This window comes from Ostrea edulis, chromosome 4, assembly GCF_947568905.1.
Source record: "Ostrea edulis chromosome 4, xbOstEdul1.1, whole genome shotgun sequence".
In the NCBI taxonomy this organism is placed as follows: Eukaryota; Metazoa; Mollusca; class Bivalvia; order Ostreida; family Ostreidae; genus Ostrea; species Ostrea edulis.
Genome location: NC_079167.1, coordinates 62,167,773 through 62,192,340, shown reverse-complemented (window position 1 = coordinate 62,192,340; position 24,568 = coordinate 62,167,773). Strand labels below are relative to the sequence as shown.

Below are 24,568 nucleotides of genomic sequence, written 5' to 3'. Positions count from 1 at the left end.
CCCAATCTCAAAAATTGTTATTCCTGTTCTCAAATTATTGGGGGGGGGGATAAATCTTATTCTTGCATAAATTCATTCTAATTTTTGTCCCCCCCCCCCCCCCCCCCCCCCCCCCCCCCTAATAAATGCAGTAACATGAAATTTCCTCATAATTTACATGTAAATGTATTAATTTTATATTTTGTCCCCCAAAATAAAATATTTTTCATACACACCTTTATACCCATTGATCAAACTGGTGCATTAGAAAGGGGATGCAAACATAATTTAATTTAGACCCTATGAAATAACTTACATGAATTCTTAACTGGAAATGTGCCTCTGTCAATTCAAATAAAAGTGACTGTAGGATTTCTGTAAAGTACAATTAGTGATTCATAGGTAATGCCTTAATCAATATAATATTCACCACACATACACATGTACAATGCATCTTTATACTAAATTCTTTTAAGATTACTGTGTCATTAAATAGCAATATAACACAAACATATACTTAGATGATTTTATAAACTTAAAAAAATGAATTTAAATGCGATTCATGAAAAGTATGCTGGCGTGAGGCATTGCTTTTCATACCCCCATGTATTTTCAAAAATGAAATTAATATCTTATAATTACATTTTACTTTCATTTCTATCAGAATTCCCAGACGTTAAAATAGACATACTATATTCATCATGCATTGCTCACAACCGTAAAACATTCATGAGAAAATGGCTAACATCACACATTGTAAAGATATCAAAGGCAAAAACATTGGAAATGTAAATATATCAACAATATGCCATAACGATAAGATTCAATGTAGAACAATATATCTGACTTTGATTTATATGTAAATTCTAAGAATGTAATCTATAGGTATATTTGTACACAATATATTTTCCTTGGTGCGAAAATAATTTCCTTGTTTAAATTGAAATTTTCATTATTTAATAAAAAGAGATAAAATCTGTTCAAGTGGGTAATTTGCTAAATTAAATGAAATAAATTATGAGTTTCTTTTTTAAAGCATACCTGCAAGAATTTCATTCCCAAGAATGCTGTCATTTTCATAATACACTTCCTGTTTTCAAAATATAAAAATAGAGTGTCATTTTCATACCAATTTTACCCAACAAATCTAAACACGCAGTCCAATCATTTTCATGAACAATAAATCATGCATAGTATATTGCTCATACATGAAAAGAATTCCGTTATTTTCCTCTTATTGAGGAATAAATATCACTTCACAATATCACTTCACAATAAGTGTCAATTCGTTATAAGCGTGTTCATTATAAACATATTTTACAGTACATTACTGTATGTGCTTTCTTACTCTAGCCAGCTGTCTGTTTTTGGCTATTATTTGTACTGGTACAGTCAACACTTTCTTCATTAAGGCAGACCTTATAAATAGACGACCTCTTCCTAGGTCAAGCGTAACCTGAAATAACAATATATAGATGATTCACTAAAAATAAATCACAAAAACAAATCACTGAATCGCTTCTCAGTGAATCAGTAGCCGATTTCATGACTTGAATATGATCGATCGTTTGTTAGTTTGTTTTATATCCCGCCAAGAATATATCACTCATATTGAGACATCACCAGCTGTAGGTGAAGTACCACTTTAAACCTATGCTTAGCCCTCAGGGCCTTAACAGTGAGGGTTCTTTAACGTGCCAACGCCTACCACGACATAGGACCTCCTTTTTTAAGGTCACATCCAAAAGACCTGTGATTCTCACTTCTAAATGCTGAGTGTTTGGCAAAGGAGCAATCGCTACCTATGTTTACGTCTTAGGTTTGATGCGACCATGGCACGAACTAGGCTCAAACTCCCAGTTACGAAGCGAACGCTCTACCACTGAGTTACCATCACTTAAATATGAACTGTTGCATATTAGAATCAAGGGTAAAATGTACCACATTAAATTCTTTGTTGCCACATACATGTACTTTGTGCCCCATTATACTTTTTGCCAGATAATTTTTTGCAGCCACACTTCAAATTATAATGTAACACATTATACATGTACATTGTAGTTTGTGATGAATGCAATCATTTGGGAATTAACATCACATGGTCACATTGCAGAAATAAGTTAATGGTGTAATACTTGCATAAGGGACGAGATCAAAAGATCGATGTCGGATAAAAATCTAAATTCAATTAGTTAGGGGGAGTGGGGATAAAATCTCCCGTAAGTTTCTGACATCGATTACACATTAGTGGAAAAAGAAAAAAGACAAGTGACTGTTAAAAACTGAATAATACATGTATTACATTTTAATGAACATTTAATGATTTTCATGTACATTTTCATTTGTGAATAAACAGTAGAAAAGGTATACATATAGTTTTATTTATAATCCTATGATTTTATCTGTTAATTGATTAGGTTCAACATTCATCATATTTAGTTTTAAGGAGTGGGGGGGGGGGGGGGGGGGTGGAGGGCCTTGGTGAAAACTATGTGAATTTATTTTTTTGTCAGACATTGAACTTTTGATCTCATCCCTAAGGGAATCTATAGTTTTGCTTAGAAGTTGTAAGTAAATAATATGACCCACCTTCTTTGATTCTTTTACAGTGTCGATAACCATTGAGAGTATTGGGTTGCATCTACAATGATGGAGTGTGCTTGTATAAATAAATACTCTGCAAATTTCAGTTTCCACATCAGATAAAGATCACTTAATTCATGGCAAAAAAATTTGATGATTATTTACCTTTCCTTTGAAAAAGATGGTAGTTTTGCCACCCATGACCAGAAAAAGTCACTCTTGTCAAAGAACTTGGATTCTTAAACAGAAAATATTTTTAAAGAATTATTTCAAATACTCAGGACAACATCTGAACATAGTCACCCCGACAGTTTCCATGTTATGTCCGATTTTCCAATCTTAAGCCCCCCCCCCCTTCTCTCTCTCTTTTTTTTCTATATAGAATTAATCATATTTCTTCAGATAATTTCATTAACTTACTTTTGATTCCTTTCTGAAAAATTTCCTCGAGCACACTGCATAATTTTGCCAAGTTTTCATTGTCATCTGTTACAACAATATTCGTAGTTCTAAATTCTAAAACAAATCCTACAAAGAAAGTAAAATTTCTTGATGATTATAGAAATTTGCACAGAAATGTGTATATACATATTCAGGGTTTAGATACCTCCAGCAGGAACACATCAAGACACACTACCAGCTTCTAACACCGAGCACAATCTGATTAAAATCAGATCCTATGATCCTCTCTACATAGATCACTAAAATAGGACCTGATATTGTTTACATCACATGTTTTGACAGGTGTGCCATTTACAGTCATACACACAGCCATCTCTAACAGATTAACGTAAATATTGATGCAAAGGTTCATGGGAAAAAACATCACTGGTATAATCTGACAGGGTGAATTTGATTGGCTTAACAAAAGGTCATATGGACATGACCCTATATGGGGTCACCTCAGATCTTAGTGTAGCCATCTACATGAGCGGATCATAGGATCTTTATTTTAATCAGATTGCACAGAGCAGTACATACCGTGAAATATTTAAATCTCAGGGATTTTGTATGTGGTGTTCACCTGTTTAACATATTAAAAAACTAAATAATATACTTAATTTGAATAATATTTTGATGTACAGAGACTAGATCCATGAAATCATATCCCAACCAAACTGTAAAATATTTGCAATCCACAATAATTGGCCCCCACAAAATTTAAATTATTTCAAAGCATTTTCTTTCACAAGATCGATCCAACATAATAACTCTAAGTTAACCAGAGCCTTTCTCTACTAAAACATTAAAAGCTGCTCTAAGTGAGCTTTAATTAATTCATTATCAATAATTCATATAATAGTGTAAATTTCTAAATATAATAATAGGGATTTAGTTTCATGTATTTTTGCAAAATAAAAAAGAAACACACACAACCATAAACAATATTGCAAAGTTCAAGTCTCTCTCTCTCTCTCTCTCTCTCTCTCTCTCTCTCTCTCTCTCTTCCAAATGCTCCCTTTCCTCATGGTAGCTTAAATGTTCTCCTCACTGTAGGTTATATTTTCTCCTAACTGTACCCTAGATGTTCACTTCTCACTGTAGCCTAAATGTTCTAGCTGCCTCATAACTGTAACCTAAATCCTCTCTCTCCTAACTGTTACTAAATGCTCTCTTCCCACTATAACATAAATGCTCTTTCTCCAAACTATAAACTAAATGCTCTTTCTCCTAACTGTAACCTATACATGCTCTTTCTCCTAACTGTAACCTACACATGCTCTTTCTCCTAACTGTAACCTACACATGCTCTTTCTCCTAACTGTAACCTATACATGCTCTTTCTCCTAACTGTAACCTACACATGCTCTTTCTCCTAACTGTAACCTATACATGCTCTTTCTCCTAACTGTAACCTATACATGCTCTTTCTCCTAACTGTAACCTATACATGCTCTCTCCTTACTGTAGCCTAAATATTATCCTCCTCAATGTAACCTACGGTAACTGCTCTCTTTCCGCCTAAATGTTCTCTCTCTCCCCAGTATATTCATCTACACAACTTGAATACTGTAATACATAAGAGCCGACTTTATAAAAGCTGACTTTACATTTTTACTTGAAACAGCCAGGAGCTATCAAAATATGCTAACTCTAAAACAGACGTGGTAGTATATCCCAAAATTTCTAGGTCACCAGAGCCTTAGGGGTGGGCAAAGACTGACTAATTTTCAAAATTCTTAATTCTCTACTTGTAACTGCATATTTGTAAGAAAACCATTATGCATAGTCATATAGAGCAAGAAGGCCTTTACCAAAATTGTGAATTTTATGATCCCAAGAATAGGGGTTCTAACTCCAGGAAAGGGCTGAACTTTGTACGTTATTATAGTGTTTACATGTAAAACATTTAAATACGCGGTAACATTTTCTTAAATGCTATTGATATTAAATTGAAACTAAATGGATATTTAAAATGAGCAGGTGGTCCTTTACCAAAACTGTACATTTTCTACTTCTTGATAACTACAATTTTTTTTTCAAATTTGGTATGAAACATCTTTGGGACAAGGGTGACATAAATTGTAAATTTCAGGGTTTCTGACCTCCCGGGGCCTTAAGGGCAGACTAAAAACTGCCAAACATTGACCAATATTCAAAAATCTTGTCTACAACTGTACATCTGTAAGAAAAAACTAAATGCATAGTCATGTACAGTAAAGAGGCCTCTACCAAAATTGTAAAATTTCATGATCCTCAGGGTAAAATTTCTGATTCCAGGGTAGGGCATATCATGGTATATATAGTGTATATAAAATTATATACATGTATTTATAGAATCCCGAGAATTGAGAAAAACTCTATATAGATTTCAAAGAACAAGGTACGATTATGTATATAAAAAGGCCCAAAAAATTTCTGTTTTAAATATGTCTTGAATTAAGCTTGATCTGTGTTTAAAGTAAGTTAAATATATGCCAAGTATACTATCTCAACTTAAATCAAAGTTATTGTCTATTTGATAGCATTATTATGTCATGAATAAGACTTTTTCCTGCCTTTTTTTAAAAAAAAAAAAGCTTAATAACTGTTAAATTTCATCCAGATTATTGCCTAGGAAAAGGTGTGCCCATCTGTCAAGCAAAATGAAATTAATATATATTGTTTGTTAATAGACGATAAAAAATATATTTGAATATGAATTTGCTTGACGCATGGGTTGCATGTTTTCTGAAAGGAAAATCCCCTGAATTTATGAATTTTTCATTGATTTTGGCAATTTTATGCCAACTTTACGCTCATGTCATTACAGCACGAAGCAATTTTGGATCAAATGAAACGTAGTTCGGGTTTTCTTATATATTCTCTTTTGCAATGGCAGATTTTGGGACTCCTATTGAAATTGTCAATTTTCTGGGCTAGATGACTGTAGAAACTGTACCTGCTTCTTAGTGCACATGACCTTTGGATTGAAAGAGGAAGATATGAATTTATATAAAAAAGCAATACCGCCAGAAGATTCCTCTAGAAAGAAACAAAAGAATATGTGAATTATGTAACCTAAATTGTATAGTTTATTATTCATATGTTGGTATAATACTGATTAGTCCCTTTACTTATGTATACACCTGATTTGCAATTCATATATGTATGTACATGCACTCATTTCCCCCATATGCTACATCCACATGTAGTTTGCAGTTCATGTAATCTGTAGTTAATATTGTAAACTTTTTTTAAATTTCCTTCTTTATAAGCTGTCTTTTTGTTATGCCCTCTGGACCCAAAATTAGAATAAACTTATCTATATGTGTAAAATATCTAAATAATATCTTTTTTAATGCTATCAATACTAAATTGAAACTAAATAGATATTTAGAAGGAGTCGGTAGTCTTTTACCAAAATTGTAAATTTCATGATCTCAGGGGTAATAATATTGGTTCCAGCATGGGACCAAAATCATTATTAATAGTGATTATTGTCTTTATCATTTGAAAGACTTCTTTAAATTTTGCTGATACAGTATAAAAACTAAATGCATATTTAGAAAAAGCAGATAAGGAGGTACCAAAATTATGATTGATTGATTCATTCATTCATTTTCAGATTGTATATTGTTTAATGTCCCGCTCAAAAAATTTTCACTCATATGGAGATTTCACCATTGCTGGTGAAAGGCTGCGAAATTTAAGCCTATGCTCGGCGCTTATGGCCTTGAGCAGGGAGGAATCTTTATCATGCCACATCTGCTGTGACACAGAACCTAGATTTTTGCGGTCTCATCCAAACGACTGTACCATTTAGTCGCCTTGTACGACATGCACTTGAAGGGGTACTAAGGACCTATTCTAACCCAGATCCCCACGGAATACCAAAATTATGAATTTCGCTACCCCAGGGTTTTGACTCTAGGACAAGTCCAAATTAGTTATAGAGGGCAAAGCACTCTCACGGCCTGAACAGAGCTCTCCCTATATGTAACATGTAAATACATGTTTAATAGGAAAATATAGAAAACTGATGAAAAATTAAACCATACCTATTGAACTTGAAAATTTTGATCCAAATGGCGTCAATTTGAATACATGCACGTGGGCATGTATTTCTCAATCAATTGTGAATCTTGTCTACGCTAGTTCATGTTGTTCTGAGATCTTACATAAAACCCATAAAAGCATGTAAATCATATTTTTTTAAATCATATATATAATCACTCCAAGCTTTTATCATGTCTCCTATGTTTGTAAATTTGCTAAACACCGACGCTGAATATGACATCAAAATGTACTGTTTACATCAATTGTGTTATATTTCCTGCGTTCAATGAATAGGCAGATCAAATGTATAAAGTTAGGATGCTCTGTCCTCACACGTTAAGTGCTTACTTCAGGATATTTTTTTGTCCTGCTATGACATCATCTCAAGCCACGGTCCGGAGTCCACATAGTTCTCTCCTCAGATAGGAGAGGATCAAACATATTGGCCGTGGTTTGCAACGATATGTTATGGATACTATTGTTGATACTTTTTGGTTTGCCCTCAAACATGGTCATGCCGTAAGACATATTATAATATAGCTAATAAATAGTCTATTATAATAAAATCTGCGTAAAATCTAGAGAATGTTAGCATTCAATATCCTAAAAATTTATTGAATGCTAACTTTGCATTGCGTAAATTGTGTGCGCCTAAAACATTACGAGTATGAGTGTTCAATATTGACCTTACCATAACGACGTAAACCAAATTGGCAGATGATGGTCCTCCGAATCTGACAGAGCCCGTATTTGATATTTTGGTATTTTATATTTTATTGCACTAAAAACAAATATTCATTTTATTTACTTAAACAAAAGGTTTTACTGTACATAAATTATGATATCCCCATTCAGAAATCTGTTTGCTTCATGCATCAATGACGGGTTTAATATTGAACAGTTAAGAAATGCATGCTGATATTGCACACTTTCACCTTAGATGCCAATATTGATGAATTCTTGTCTATTTTGGAGTATTTTGAGAGAAAAGGGATATAATTTAACAACTAAATACTGTAGCTATATAATAAAAGGTTATTGAACTTATATTGGTGAATATTAGCACTCGTTGGCTGTCAAAATGCACTCGCAAGCTCGTGCATTTTCACAGCCAACTCATGCCAATATTCACCAATATAAGTTCAATAACCCTATATTAATTATTGTTTAAAGTTATGTACAATATGTAAAGTCTTCCATCAGTAAAGGCATTTTCATGGGCATTTAAGTTTAAAGAACACATCTTGTTTTATATTGTTGCAAAATATCAAAACTTAGCTTTAATATGCAGAACAGAAATTTTTTCTACATTCCATAGCCCTTGGCACTAGTGATACTTTTAACTAATATTCAGATAACCAATAAGGCCCGTGGCTGAACATTTGAATTCATGCAGAACAGGAAAAAATTTTAACTACCAGTACTAGTTTCTTTACACATGATTGTAAACTTGGTGAGAATAGAGTATTACATTAGGCTATGTCCATGAGTGCAGTGAATCAAATTATCTTATACGGAAACTATCCAGGATAGGCCTAACCATTAATTAAAATTTAGCATCGATGATAATGATGATGATGATGATGATGAACCATCCCCTTGACCACGACAACGACAATGCGAGATATTTCTTGATGATGATGAGGAGGAGGAGGATGGACTGACGATGAGGATGACCATCCCCTTGACCACGACATCTATAGTTTACAAACGCTGCAGCTGCTGCAACTTTTATTTGTCCTACTCAACCATTTTCCGTCAGTTATTTTCATCAATAGTAATTTCAAAGATAAGATTAAATGTAACTACTTACTTTTTAAACTTTTCAACAACGGGTCACTGACTGACATTGCTGCAAAGTCCCCTAATGATTGAAAATATGGCAATATTCATCATTGGAAGACGAAAATTCAAAATCGGATATCGAAGAGAATAACTACATAATTAATAAAATTGTATGGCGCATCGAATTCCGGATAGATTTTCTAAACTTTCGAAGCTGATTGTGACCCTTGACTAGCAAAGATATGATTTTCAAAGTACTGGTTTTTAATGATATATGTTGCTCTACGATGTTTCTAGCCAAATATTTTAAACGAAAGTCATTTTTTAAAAGTATATCTTCTTCCACTGGACTTCGCAGGTCTAAATATTTCAGTTTAGTTTAATTTTCCTATGAAATTTTAAATTTTAAATTTTTAAATTCTAAAATTTTAAAATCGTGGTCTCTTGTTTGGAAAAATGTATACGATAAAATAAGCAATAATTTCTTCCACTCTCGGAGAAATAAATGACAAAATCTTTTGATTTATTGAATTACTTTTATTGGGAGAACTGTTATTTTTTAGATATGGCAAGAAATTGGTGCAGTTTCCCTGGGTGGCAATTTTGTAAGCAGGTTACAATAGGGACAATATTTTTATCTAATGTAGCATATCAAACATATGTCTTATAGTGCTGAAAATCTAGTAGATATCGACCACCTTTATTTCTATGGAGCGCCAAATTAACATAAACTCAAATAATTGAAGATATCTTCAATTATTTGAAGATATCATCAATTCATTTGATGCGCGCAACAACTGAATTAAATATCTCTTCAAATAATTAATGATATCTTCCATTCTGAATTATTGCGCGCATTAATTGAATTGATGATAGCATTGATTCTTCAGCTAAATTGATGCGCGCTTTAATTGAATTAATGATCTCTTCAAATGAATTGATGATATCAACAATTGAATTGATGCGCGCTACAATTCAATTGAAGAGAGCAATAGTTGATATAATGCGCGCATTAAATCAATTGATGAGAGCAATAATTGAATTGATGCGCGCAATAATTCATTTGATGAGAGCAATAATTGATTTAATGCGCGCATTAATTCAATTATTGCTCTCTTCAATTGAATTAATGATATCTTTAATTCATTTGAAGAGAGCAATAATTCTTTTAGAGAGAGCAACTATATAATTAAAGATATCTTCAATTCAACATATTCACAATTGAATTAATGATATCTTTATTTGAATTGTTGCTCTCTTTAAAAGAATTGATGAGCTCATTAATTCCTTATACAAAAGCATTGTAAATGATTTAAAGATATCTTCAATTGAATTAAAGAGAGCATCAAATTATTTATACCGAGTTCTAAATTAATTATTGCGAGCAATATTTCTACTAAATTGATGCTCTCATCAAATGAATTGAAGAGAGCAACAATTGAATTAATGCGCGCATTAAATCAATTATTGCTCTCATTAATTCAATTGACGCGCGCATTAACTCAATTAATGAGAGCAATAATTGAATTGAAGCGCGCATTAATTCATTTGATGAGAGCAATAATTGATTTAATGCGCGCATTAATTCAATTAAAGAGAGCAATAATTGAATTGATGATATCTTCAAATAATTGAAGATATCTTCAATTATTTGAGTTTATGTTAATTTGGCGCTCCACATATTTTAAGGTTGCGAGAGTTACAGATTTCTCTCAACACCCACTTATCATTAAATGCAAGGTTACAGGGGTTATGAGGGTTACAGACCTTTCTCTCCACACCCAATTATCTTTAAATGCAGGGTTACAGGGGTTACAGACCATTGTTTCAACACTCACTTATCTTTAAATACAGGGTTACAAGGGTAACGAGAGTTACAAACCATTGTTTCAACATGAGAGAAAGGTCTGTAACCCTCGTAACCCCTGTAACCCTGCATTTAACCTTGTAACTCTGTTTATAGTGTAACCCTTGTAACCCTGCATCTAACCTTGTAACACTGTTTTCTAGTGTAACCTGGTTACAAAATTGCTACCCGGGGAAACTGCTCCGATTTCTTGCCATATATGTATTTTTTTCAAAAACCTTTAAAATTTGCGTCATTTTATTATTTTCATCTGATAAAAATGACTACATATAGGAGACATATTTCAACCCTATAAAATCTGTAAAATCCAGGAGCTTCCGTGGGCTTCGCACCCTGGACCCCACCCGGACTTCGTCCTGGACCCCCTGCCTCATACAGTTGCGCCCCCTAACTGCAATTCCTGGATCCGCCCCTGTATATATCCACGTCTAGTGTCTAGTGCATTGTCTTAATGAAATCACATCGGTTACAATATAATAAAACGCTGTTTTAATTTTTGTATTTTTATTTCAAATCGTGCAAAACTATACGTGCACATGATAGAACACACTTCTGATTACACCGTATACAATTAAATATGGTTGGGTTTTTTTTCGGGGGGGGGTGTTTGTTTTTGGGGGGTTGGGGGGTTAGGGGGTACGTGACGAAGGTATTCACTGATTCAAGGATTTCCAGAGGTGACAGTGAATCTATGTAGGTTGGTACCCGCCCCGAGTCACTTAATTTTTGGGACACCAAACAAAGGGAGAAACGGTGGCTACACAGGTCAATCTATCTCCTCTTAAAACACAGCTAGTACACGTCGATTTTACATGTAGCCAGTGGATGTTTATACAGATAAACACCCTGTAGGTCAGTGACGGTGGTCATTACCCCTACCTTTGGCCCAATTCTGTTCAACCCTTCTGTAGTACTAGTAGAATGAAGTTAACCATAAAAGGCTTTGTAAACATACCTCATGGTGCTAATGCTAATACTGAATATATAAATTAAGACTCGTTGAAACTAGATAACGTGCAACGGAAAAATATTTGATACAAATGGTTTATAACACAACGCCTATATATCTGGCAAGATCATAAAATTCCATAAAGAAATGTAGAATGTAAATCAAAGGGGAAATTATACAGTTCAAATGGAAAATTCTACATAAAACAACTGAGTTATGCTAAACAAACGGAAAAGATCAAATATTGCAGTGTTTCACACGTAAACTGCACGTTTAATATACATCTGTAAGACATGGACCCTCAATTAAAGAAAGTATATGTCAGTGGCACAGCGCTGTCACAACTTCTGATCTCTGAGATTGGTAACATGTCCTGAAATGACAATATACACGATTTTAACCAATGGTGAAAAATTTCAACCAGGTTAATTTGTATCAGTTTTAAATACATGTACGTATTACCATGCGCTTACTGCACACAAGGACCCCCCAATCAGTAGACAAACTTCGAGTGGTCGTGCTGCGTGTGTCTCTTTGGGGTTTTGTGCTTCCTCTGTTGCGGAACAATGTTGCGCCGTAGAGGTCTACATGTATGTTTGAAACTGGTGCGAGCTAGCCATTCCATCTGTAAAGTAAAATGGTGATATTGATATCTGCCATCCCCAAAAATGCAACAGTTGGGCACATCTTTCGAGTCAAACTTTTTTTATTAGCCCAACAACATGTGTAGCGGAGTGGACCGAAAACCCTTGACTTGCTACTAAAGATTGGGGGAGGGGGTTTCCTAAATGTTGTAAACTCGAATTGTATTTGCCATTAGATATGAGAGAGAATCTAAATTACGATTTCTACATACGTACACGTATCTTAAAAATTTTCCATGTTCCATGAATGACCATGATCTTCCAAAGTAATGAATGTGCAGTTCATCAGGATGAAGGAAATCGTTCAATTAGTGGTGTTCTATACAACTGTGTGTCAGGCATCAGTATATAGTCTATTGACTCACCGTGTGGGTGGGTTGCGGGATGGTGGGCAACTCCCGACGATTGTCAGACTTGTTAATCGCCCCCGTCAGCCTGAACTACATGTAAAACCAAAATATCGGTACACTCTAATATCATGTGAAATCATGGTGCGGCATCAATTTGCAACATTTCTTACTAAAATTTAAAATACATGTATATACTCAAACATTGACATTAATCAATATCGGTTGTTGACATTGTATAATGTGTACATACGGTAACTAATGAATACAAAGTCATCAGAGAACGATGTATTTCATAAGTGAGGTTAAAATAACAAGTCATGACCAACTAACTAGTTTCTTACCCAGTCTTTCAAATGCTCTTTCCATCCATGACGGAATGAGACAAATGATGACTCTTGCTGAGAAAATATAAATGGGAAAGGTGAAAGTGATGGGATGAGGAGAGAGATGGGGGGTATAGATGAGGAGAGGGTGTATACCGTTAGATAAGGAGATAGGGAGGATATAGACGAGAGAGGGGGTATATATGAGGAGAGAGAGATGGGATATAGATGAGGAGAGAGAGAGGATATAAATGAGGAGAAAAAGGATATAGATGAGGAAAGAGAGAGGATATAGATGAGGAGAGGGGGGTATACCGGTAGATAAGGAGATAGGGAGAGGGGGTATAGATGAGAGAGGGGGTATAGATGAAGAGAGAGAGAGATGGAGGATATAGATGAGGAGAGAGAGAAAGTATATAGATGAGGAGAGAGAGAACGTATATAGATGAAGAGAGAAAGAATTAAGTATATAGATGAGGAGAGAGATGGAGGATATAGATGAGGAGAGAGAGATGAAGGATATAGATGAGGAGGGAGAGAGGTATATAGATGAGAGAGATGGAGGATATAGAGGAGAGAGAAACTTATGGTAGACTTGAGGTGAAGTTCTAGCAACACTTCGTACCACTGACATTCGTTGTTTGCCGTTGCTTTAATACAGGGCTGAAATATCAGAAGAAATTAAAAATAAAACCTGTATCAAAATAAATGTAAGAAATGCGTATTTGTAGAGGGGTGTGTGAACGCATGAATCCCACATGTGTATACGAGGGGCCATAGAGAAACGAATATATATACATGTAACAATTCAAAAGAATGACGCTATAAGGCCAGCATTTTAGCTTATTTTTAAGTTTACAAACTCTTCTAAGTTTCTTTTTTATTTTTACAGGAGAAACTTTTTTTTCCGATGTCAAATTTGAGGTAGGACCATGGCTATGTAGCAGTTTTGCTAAATATGATAATAAGAACAGCTGTACCACAATGATAATCACAGTCATCAGAGTCAACTGGATAGATTCACCATTAGATCTTAAATCAAACAAGCAACTCGGCAATGAATACGGAAAGTGTTTCATAAACTAGTACAGAGCTCCAGATAATTTTTTACCACAAAAAGTATTTACCCCCTGATTTTCAAATCAATGAGTATTTCGCTTTTCAGAAAAATTCAAAGGTGCATTTTGTTAATTTACTGATTATCTTTGCTCTTTTGCACAGAAGATGTCATCAGATAAACGATACTTCTTCCGTTAAACTTTAACTTTATGCTAAAAGGCCGCTCCAGCTATTTACGGGGAAAATCCTTTGCAGTTCTTTTTATTAAAACTATTCACTGTCATTGGGAATTTGATACTTATCATTGATGCATTAAATTTGAATATGTCAGACACTCAGTCACATGATTATGATCCATTTCTGTATATCATTCGTCCATGATTGATAATACAAGGGTTTTTTTTCCCTGTGCTTTCGACCGCACACTAACTCTTTAAGAAAGAAAATATAACAAGTAGGCCTATATAATAGTGTTTTGAATTAACTCTTCCAATTTTTCAAAATTGTGATTGTCATCAAAACGTATTTCATAGCGCTAAATATCATGTATGATCAAGCCCTGGGCTAACCTCAATTCATATGAATAGATAATTCATATTTATATCATACTACATGTATCACAAATACGCGGACTAATACGCATTACTTTGGGAGTGTAAAGCGTATTTACATTTGCTAATGCGTAATTGTACTCATGATTTTCAACTTCAATGCGTATTTGGTTAAATTTAATGAGTATTTACGCATATACGCACCTTATCTGGAGCTAGTAGTAAACTTATTGAAATCTTATTTCCTCTTTAAATTGAACTTTATAACTTTTGTGTTGTAAACCTGAAAACTGATAAGAAATGCTGCTCTAAACCGTTTTCCATGCATATTGTTGTAGTCCAGTGCAGTGTAGTCCGTGCAATCTAGTCAAAATCATTTATTAAAGGTTATTGATGAATTTAGGAATTGGTGCATTTGCCTCTTTCCTTTTCTTTTTCGCAAATTCATGCATCACTGTTTAAACATTTTTCATTCTAGTATTTGCATCTTAGCTGGCTTCTACTCCTTCTAGTGGTTAATCGCAAATTCATGTATTAATCTGTTTAAACAAATGTATGAAGATAACATTTTGGTAAATACTTGTATATGCGTTCTGCCTTCCAGTGGTTTGAAAAATAGGACAAATATTGCCATTGTAGTTGTTGTGTAGAAAATATATACATTCTGTGTAAGAGGAATTACCCTCTTGGATACTCCTTTGATCTTCTTTTCCGATCGTTCTCTTTTCATGGCGATTGTGACAGATATTTTCGCTGTGTGCAAAACACGTATAGCTGCTACCGATCGAAGTCAGTAACTAACGCGGTAACCACAACGCAACGGCACCTATAGCCACGAGTGTGACGTCATTCTTGACGACGGTTTCACGTCAAAGTGCCAACAGTACAGTATTGAATAAAACCATGCCTTTTCCTTGCTCACTTACCTCTTTCAACTAAAGGGTAGATCTAAATTATCTACTTTTAAACCCAATGTTCAAACATACATGTCTATCTCTATAGTTGATACAAGTCACGAATACGTCACAGTGCATTGTTCGTCTCGTTAACCGTGCAGTTACGCGCAAAATTAAAATCATATACCGGTACCAAACTCCCCGTCGAGGCCTCATTACGTCACAGTGCCTACGAATAGACCTCTCCTATGTGACGCACCACAATATACAGATTTGTATATTGTGAGTCCGCGATTATCACGCAGACAAATTACACTAAAGAAGTAGTTCGCAGTTAAAAGTCTGAAGATATTAATATTAAAAGCATTAATATAAAAGTATGGATTTTATTTTAAACATAAAATGATCAAAAGATCATTAAAAAGTAGGGATACTCTGTTCAAATTATTGTGTAAAGTAATGAATTTGATGTTTACGTTCTTGTTTTGAAAGTTGGTTACGTTTGACGTTATGTTTTTTCGTCATTCTACAGTGACGTCACAGTATACGCGGCCTAAGAAATCGCTATCCCATAATGCCTAAGTGGAAGAGTTTGGTTTGTGAGCAAACGAACTCTGGTGGAAGTTTGATACCGGTACATGTATACATAAAGTTTGTCATTGTTAATAAGTTAGTTGACTATTAAACCAACTTTGTATCACTATTAAAGGGACTGGTTCACGATTTTTTTTTTTTTAAATCATTTTTGATGTTAAGGAATAAAAAATATAACTTATTTAATGTTGACAACCAAAATTTGGACCTCGTGAATGCAAGGATAAGAGCAATATTTATGAAATTATAATTTTGTAATTTAAAGCATGTTAATTTTGCATAGTCAAAAATATACCTTTCAAAAGACACATTTTACCGAAAGAATACTTGAAATGTGGTATACATTGTATATGATAAACTTAGATCGACATCCATTAATTTTGAAAACTTCGTAAATTATAGCATGCCTCAATCTTTGTTTACTCAACAAATAATAAACTCTCTACAATGAGCTTAGACTGTGATAATGTATATTCTACTATCTCGATCGTAATTACGAGATGATTAATTCGAAATTACGATAAAAATCTCGTAATTTCGAGATGATTATCTCAAAATTCGAGAAAAGATCTAATTACGAGAAAATTATCTCGTAAATTAATTACGAGGAAATGTATAAATATTGGTCACATGATAAGGCCATGGTCGCCGTTTTGTTAATTTCATTAAATGAGTACATGTTTGAATTGTTTTATTTTATGTACTGATAAATTTTAATTTAATATATGTTTAATATGAAAATATCATTATTTTTTTAAGTGTATGCATATTTTGTTTTTACTTTCTTAGTGGCATGCATGTATATGACTAGTAGTACTATAGCGATCAGCCTCTCTCTCTCTCTCTCTCTCTCTCTCTCTCTCTCTCTCTCTCTGATCATTTAAGATATATGATGGCATTAATGAGTAATAAAAAAAAAATAATGCAAACATTTGTGTATATGTAAGACTCCAAAGTGCGATGGGACTCCAAAGTTCGATGGTCTGCGCCAAACCCCGATGGTGTGACACGCCAAAGTACGATGGTCCACACTCATGCGCCAAAGTGCGATGGTCTGACTCGCCAAAGTCCGATGGTTTGATGGTTTGTAAACAACACAGTGTTTTGGTACAGACTGAACCAACCGTGTGTTATTTCACCAAAATATCAGTGCAAAATATATGCACAAAAAATAAGAATAAGAACTAATTTCATTACCATCTAGTTGTGTTATTTTAATTTTCCAACGCAAAATCGTATGTATTATAGCATACTACCAGGAATTTAATACGTGTACGTCAAAGTAATAAATGATCATGAATTAAATAATGTTTGGGTGAAGAAGATATAGTTCCACAACAAATGTACTTTGCCGTTCTCACTATCCTCAACAGTGTAAATCTTGCCGCTGCTCTCGTCCATGTAACATTTCTTCGGTTTTATTTTGAAAGACGTTAATAATGACGTCACAATGATATGACGTCACAAACGTTACTGAACTCCACACCATCGGACTTTGGCGTGACCATCGCACTTTGACGTCTGTAACGCTAACAAACCATCGCACTTTAGCGCTGACCATCGCACTTTGGCGTGACCATCGCACTTTGGAGCGACCATCGCACTTTGGAGCGACCATCGCACTTTAGATTCTTACATATATAGTCTAGATGAGTAAAAAAAAAATAGAAGGAGTCGTGTAACAATTCTTTCTATATAGGTTTCAGACTTCCAGTTTACAATCCTTTGAATTGGAGATAAAACCTCCGTAATAAAACTAGAATAAACACCTATCAATCTGATAATGTTGGGTTTTTAAAAACACAAAAATAGACGTATAAATAATCCGGCTCTAATTATACAAGTGTTTAATTATTGTAAAACTCGATGAAAGAAACAAACCCCATAAGAAATGTGCGCAAACATATGCATTTTATATTTCTAAAAGCGTGTGTGCCCAGAACCAAAATTATGGCTGAAACTAAACTAACGAGGGCCGGAACGTAAATTATAGCCCGGAACGAAAATTATAGGTATTTAGCGTTCCGGCGGGAACTCTAAACTATTTGTAACTAAGTTATGGGACAGCGGACGACAATATGTACCGTCACACACATTTTGAATTTGCTGACGGAGCAACAGAGGGAAATAGTAACTTCATGAACTTGTTAAGTATCTTTTCATTTTCAACAATTGAGCATCAAAAGATTATCCCAAGATGACAAAATAACGTTTCGATAAAATCATTCACATTGCACATTTTCCCGTTAACCAAATCTTGAAAATGCTTCCAAGATTGTCCACAAGTTGTGCAACTCGGCTTTATATACATATATTTTCTTGTAATTACGAAATATTTTATTGTATTTTCGAGATAATCATCTCGTAATTCCAAGATCTTTTCTCGTAATTTTGAGATTATTATCTCATAGTGACGAGATCTTATCCCGTAATTACGAGATAGTGGAATGTGAATTTATTCTATATTACATGATACTAATAGACTTTCGTAGAGATATAATCTATGTATCAGTAATTTGATAAAACAGACTATAGGAACTCAATTTCAGGAGATAAAATATTTTTCCATTTATGGAAGTCATCATTTGAACGGCTGTTTTAATGCCATATATGTCATGTATATAATTTTATACCTAGACGGTAAGTTATACAAAATTAATAGTGATACAAAGTTGGTTTAACAGTAAAATCACTTATTTGAAGCGAATAGTATTGTCACCTAAGTGCACGCCAATTGCTAGGACCGGCCGAAGGTGAACGTTCATTTCAAGACATGAATTATGAAGGACCTCTCCGAGATTCAGTGAAGGCATCAGTCCAAATATTCCAGCCAAGACGAATCTCAGCCGAGATTAGGCCTACTCCACAACCGGATGTCGATCATGCACTCTTTCGGTTGTGTAATAGATCGATTTAAATTTAAAGTGGTGCAAAACTTCCTAGTGGGTGCCCTTTCCCATCCAGGTAGTTGCAAAATATTGTGTTGGGTGAACCTACTTCATCTGGAAACTACCGTCTCTTCTAGTAGCCCTCTTTCAATTTACTCAGGTGACCTATTGCAATATTGGTTGTCGTCGTGCGTTAACAATTGAACATTTTTAACTTATTCTTCATTACTATCATTCCAATTCTTTTCAAATTATGTTCTTATTCGTTCTACTCAAACGAACATAAATAATTTATACAATAAACACAAACACGTAGTGTAGGATATGAAGCGCTCTGAACGTGCAGTTTACGTATTTAGGATATTAAGCGCTCTGAACGTGCAGTTTACTTATTTCGGATATCAAGCGCTCTGAACGTGCAGTATACTTATTTCAAAAACACTGATATACTTAAACAATTCTTCACGCAGTATTCTCTTCCTTTCTACAAAATAAAACAATTTTTAATGATAAATCAAAGTACTCGAGTAAGGCAACGGCGGGTGGGTGGGGCATAAGTTATCTGCACTAAAAGAGCCTTCAAATGGTTTCAAAATCTACTCAATGACGGTGGTCAGTTAAAATCCGTGTAATGACTATTTAGATGTCACCTGACAAGGTGACAATTAGACTACCCAATAGATTACAGGTATAAATAAACACGAACAGGTGTTATTAGAACCTTTAATAAATTAGAGAAATTACATTTTGGTATGAAGCATCTTTTAGACAAGGGGGACATAAATTGTAAATTTCAGGACTCCTACACCCCTGGGGCCCTAGGGGCTGGGCAAAAACTGTCCATTATTGACCAATTATCAAAAATCTTCCTCTCAACAACAGTACATGTTTAAGAAAAACTAAATGCATATTGATGTAGAGCAGGAAGACCTCTACCAAAATTGTAAATTTCATGATCCCTGGAGTAGGGGTTCTGACCCCAGGGCGGGGGCAAACTTGGTATATAATGTTTATGTGCAAAACTCTTAAATAACATCTCCTTTAGTGCTATTGATACTAAATTGAAACTAAATGGATATCTAGAACAAGAAGTAGTCATTTACTTAAATTGTAAATTTGATGATCCCAGGGGTAGGGGTTGTGGTATTGGGGTGGGGCCAAAATGGTCAGTTATTAAATGTGTGAACAATAGACATTTTTAACTTCTTCTTGATAACCATCATTCCAATTCTTTTCATTCGACATGAAGCATATTTTGAACAAGGGGGATATAATTTGTAAATTTTAGGATTCCTGCTCCCCTGGGGCCTTAGGGGCGGGGCAAAAACTGCCCAAAATTTACCAATTTTCAAAAATCTTCTTTAGAACCGCACATGTGTAAGAAAACCTAAATGCATAGTAATGTAGAGCAGGAAGGCTTCTACCAAAATTGTAAATTTCATGATTCCGGGGTAGGGATTCTGTCCCCAGGGTGGGGTCAAACTTAGTATATAGTGTTTATGTGTAAATTTGCTGATACTGTATAAAATCTAAATGTATACTTTGGAATAGCAGAAAAGGATGAATTTCACAAAATAAAATTATGCAAGTTCTAAAATTACGGGACAGGTAATACACCTATCATATTCTGTAAAGCCTTTCATCAGTGTATGGAATTTTTTGAGGGCATTGAAGTTTAAAGAACACATCTTGTTTTATACTGTTGCTGAACATTAGAATTTAGCTTAGATATTCAGAACAGGATTTTTTTTTCTAGATTTCATAGTAAAGTGTAAGGATAGGTCTCAAACCGCGTGGTTTACGATATACATTTATGTAACAACATACATTTTACAACAAACATTAAAAATATAGATGATGTGTGTAACTGTAGGTCTTTACTTCGCTAGCGAAGTGTCCGATTTGCTTACTCTTATTTCCATCATATATATAGGAGATGAGAGAATTTGGCTAGCGAAGACGAGCTATACTCTATGGGTGCATCTTATAAATATACACTGTACATTACTCATGATACATGAGTTTTTAACCTCAAGGGGGCAGTGACAATGCAATAATTTTTTGTTTACCTACCACTATAAAGATACATGTCTTCTGGGTGACAAATGGTAAAGACATTTCGGATATTTACAAGTTAACGACGGACAAGTGCGGACAGAAAAAGGTCACCCGCCGGACTCGTGTGATCCAAAATGGTCTTCCCCGGACTGCTAGGCCTAAAACAAAATATATATTGGCTGTTAGACCATCCCGCCCCACAGGACTGGTTAACTAATAATGAAAAGAACATTTCCACACACAACAAAACAAAAAGATGTTCAGAATTTTGTCGAATTTATGCAATGAATTTCGATTGAAGATAAATGATATTTACTTATAGATAAAATTCAAGTCATTGCCATTTGTATACACAAGGTCGGTATTATGTATACGACCTTCATGTTTAGGGAATTTTGATCTATTCACACGACCGTCATGAAAGTAACCGTTTTATATGTAGCCTTCAATGGTGTCTATTTGCCGTTTTAATAACTTTTTGTCAATCTGCTATGTATAGTTGTTTTGAACACGTATACGTGTGTATTTTTCATTCAGCAAGGGCTAGCTGCCTATACCATGCATACGCTATTTTCTTTAGGAAGGTGGACAGGCATGTAAGCTATGCATGTCCACTTCTCTATAGGGAATACCTATACGTCAGCACGCCGTGGTGTGCACACCGTTCGGTCAAGAAAGAAAGAAAAAATAAAGTAAAAATAAAAAGCTATATGAACCAACCATTAATTTACAGGTTTAAAAAAGAAAAATTATACTAAATTTACTAAATACTTAAATTATTGAATGATTAACGAAGGTCCATCCTCCTGTGACGTTATAAGATTTTGCTAAATCAATGATTTATTTAGATATTTGCATGATAGAAACATAAATTTTGTTGGCGTTTATTTTAATTCTTATTGTAAAAAATCTTGTTAATGAATCCAAGGGAAATAATTCTGTTTTCATTGAATCCTTTATCAAGTTCAGTATGCGGTAGATTTTCTTGACTTTTTACAGAAATTTTGAATAGTTTTGTAACCGTTTCGTGAAATTATTATGAATACTAATATATCGTTTTAACCAGTTTTTGTGACATTTTGATAATGCTGTTGAAGAAAAAGTCATTTTCTGACGTTGATATATGATTTTGAATAATTATGTAAGTTTCACATCTTAAAAAGTGTGATGACCTATATGTTTTCCTTGAAAATTTGTTAGTTTTAACTCTAATGAACTGAAATAAATAAACATTATAAACTTTTATCAGATAATAGATTTTTATTTTGTCCATATAAAACACTACAACTCAGGAGTCTGCAACTTAGTAATCCACTGAGACCTCGTGACCGTGGTGAAATGACCCAGTAACGCACGGGTTCCAGGTAAATATTGGGGAAGTTTGAGCAACCGGTCCATTTATTTGCGAGATACAGCACTCACCATAAATCCTTATTATGTAAACAAAGTTCGTGTCACCCGATGTCTCTTACTAAATATATTATTTTATAACTAACTTTGAATGTAAAAATAACGGAAAATGAATATTGTTAAAAAAAAAACCCAAAACAATTGCCCCCCCCCCCCTCCCCTAATTCTATATGTACCTGTACCAAGATAACCTTTTCAAGGGTCCATTCGTTCGTTGTTATGTTTGTGTCATCTGATAATGAGGAGGTGTCTACACCTTATGTGTGTCATTGGAGACTGCAGGTTTACGGTCATTCACCGCACCGGTAAACACTAGTCTACTCTGTAGCCCCCCCACCCCCCACCCCCGGCTCCGTGTGGTCATCAATCTCAATTGTTTTAAATGTCCTCTTTTATGTATATTTGAAGGATATATTTGATATGCGTTTAAATGATGTTGTCTAGCTCTTCGGAAACTTAAACTATGTCCGGATAGGACCAATTGCAAAACCGTAACTGCGCGTTAGTCACAACACGTCGTCACGACAACAAGCAACGCACCTTCGCTCTCTCACGCCAACAAGAAACGCGTCCTCGCGCCGTCACGCCAACAAGCTTCGCGCCGACAAGCAACGTGCCGTCACGCTAACAAAACTTCACACAACTCGCCTTCGCGCAGTCACGCTAACACAACTTTACATAACTCGCCTTCGCGCCAACAAGCGACGCTAACCGCTAACACAACAATCGGATCACGCGCTCGTCTTTTTCCGTAACCGGTTACGGAAATAGCCGAGTAGTTTCGATTGGCTAACACAACTCGCCTTCGGGCCGACAAGCGCGAGGTGTGTAAAGTTGTGTTAGCGTGACTGCGAGTTGTTTGTCGGCGCGAAGGCGAGTTGTGTATATTGTTGTGTTAGCGCGAAGGCGCGTTGCTTGTCAGTGCGAAAGCGTGTTGCTAGTTGGCGTGACGGCGCGAAGACACGTTGCTTGTTGGCGTGACGGCGCGTTGCTTCTTGTCACGAAAACGCATTGCTTGTTGGCGTGAGAGCGCGAAGGTGCGTTGCCTGTTGGTGTGACGGCGTGTTGTGACCAATGGACAGTCACGCTTTTGCAAATGGCCCTATCCGGACACCATATAAAACCAATAAAAGGTCAGGAAGTTATGTTGAGATCATTTAATCAAGGTCATCAGAACTGTAGAACACTAATTTCCCCGCCAAATTCTCGCTACAAGGTCTCACATACCAAATTCAGTATCATCATTACTAACTCAAAGGTTGGTATACTAGAATCTCCATAATATTATGTTTCTGAATCGACCCTGTCTGGGCCGAGTTTCCTAATAAATCGTTCGAGGTCCCTTTTTTTCAAAATCGCTGCTGAGGATTTTGTTGCGATTCGGCCATAATTTTGATTTCTTTTTCTTGCTATCTGAAAGTAAGATATTTAATGCATTAGTTCTTTTTACCATATATATTTCATTAGTACTTAATCTTATCATACAGCGTGACTTCCTTGTCAGCGCATTAAACACGAGTGTTTGACTATTCGGTGTACAGACTTTGGAACAATGTCTCCACTCCGTAAAGTCGTTATGTGTAAAACTTAAGCTTAAAGATAATTTTCTCACCTTGTACTTGATCTTTTCACCAAAGTCACGATAGTCTACAGTGATTTATCGTGGTCAAAAGCCTTGTCCTGTCGTTGACAGTGATTACACAGCAGCCACCAGGGTTAAACTGGGTCAATACTTATCATTTCCATTAGTGGAACTCTTCAAATTAAAGGCGCGTAAAGTCGTGCTACCGGGACAACATACGTAAACATTACTTAGGCATACATAATATAAATTATGGTATCGGATACATATTATATATAACCGAATGCAAACCACAACACTGATTAAAATTCTAAAGTCAAATTTAGGAATTGATTATTCTTACAAGAAAACAGACGAACTTATTAAACTATGTGAGGGAGTGCAGGTACTAAATCTGCCAAATCTGACCGATATAAAGCATCAATCGCAAGAAGAACTGTGAAGGGAAAAACCTATATGCACATCCAACACAAAAACCTTTCTTGTAATTAATGTGATTAATATGTTTTTTAAAGTCTGTCAGACTATGAAGACATTCTATTTTATCATACAATTAGGACAGGTTCATATG

The 24,568-nt window shown here is 34.9% G+C and overlaps 2 protein-coding genes and 1 long non-coding RNA gene across 3 annotated transcripts in view; all 3 read right to left on the bottom strand.

The window, feature by feature from the left end:
* The window catches only part of LOC125668103 (uncharacterized), a 22,725-nt gene extending 13,758 nt beyond the window's left edge, over positions 1-8,967 (bottom strand). Inside the window, exons 1-7 of the mRNA XM_048901884.2 lie at positions 8,855-8,967; positions 2,983-3,090; positions 2,728-2,800; positions 2,569-2,620; positions 1,328-1,435; positions 1,021-1,069; positions 296-354 (exon numbers count right to left, since the gene is read on the bottom strand). Of these exons, the coding sequence (XP_048757841.1) occupies positions 296-354; positions 1,021-1,069; positions 1,328-1,435; positions 2,569-2,620; positions 2,728-2,800; positions 2,983-3,090; positions 8,855-8,891 (486 nt within the window). The 5' untranslated portion in view covers positions 8,892-8,967. The remainder of the gene's footprint in view (positions 1-295; positions 355-1,020; positions 1,070-1,327; positions 1,436-2,568; positions 2,621-2,727; positions 2,801-2,982; positions 3,091-8,854) is intronic.
* Positions 8,968-11,305: 2,338 nt separating this feature from the next.
* LOC125669081 (uncharacterized) lies at positions 11,306-15,299 on the bottom strand. Its single transcript, XM_056161422.1, has 5 exons — positions 15,252-15,299; positions 12,978-13,622; positions 12,652-12,726; positions 12,105-12,267; positions 11,306-12,015 (listed from the first exon to the last, which is right to left on the bottom strand). Exons 1-4 carry the CDS (start codon positions 15,297-15,299, stop codon positions 12,136-12,138), a joined length of 900 nt encoding a protein of 299 aa, XP_056017397.1. The 3' UTR covers positions 11,306-12,015; positions 12,105-12,135.
* An 8,258-nt stretch (positions 15,300-23,557) lies between these two features.
* LOC130054238 (uncharacterized) lies at positions 23,558-24,288 on the bottom strand. The gene is made up of 2 exons (XR_008802528.1): positions 24,028-24,288; positions 23,558-23,828 (listed from the first exon to the last, which is right to left on the bottom strand). It is a non-coding gene; the product is annotated as an uncharacterized LOC130054238 (long non-coding RNA).
* Positions 24,289-24,568: the final 280 nt, after the last annotated feature.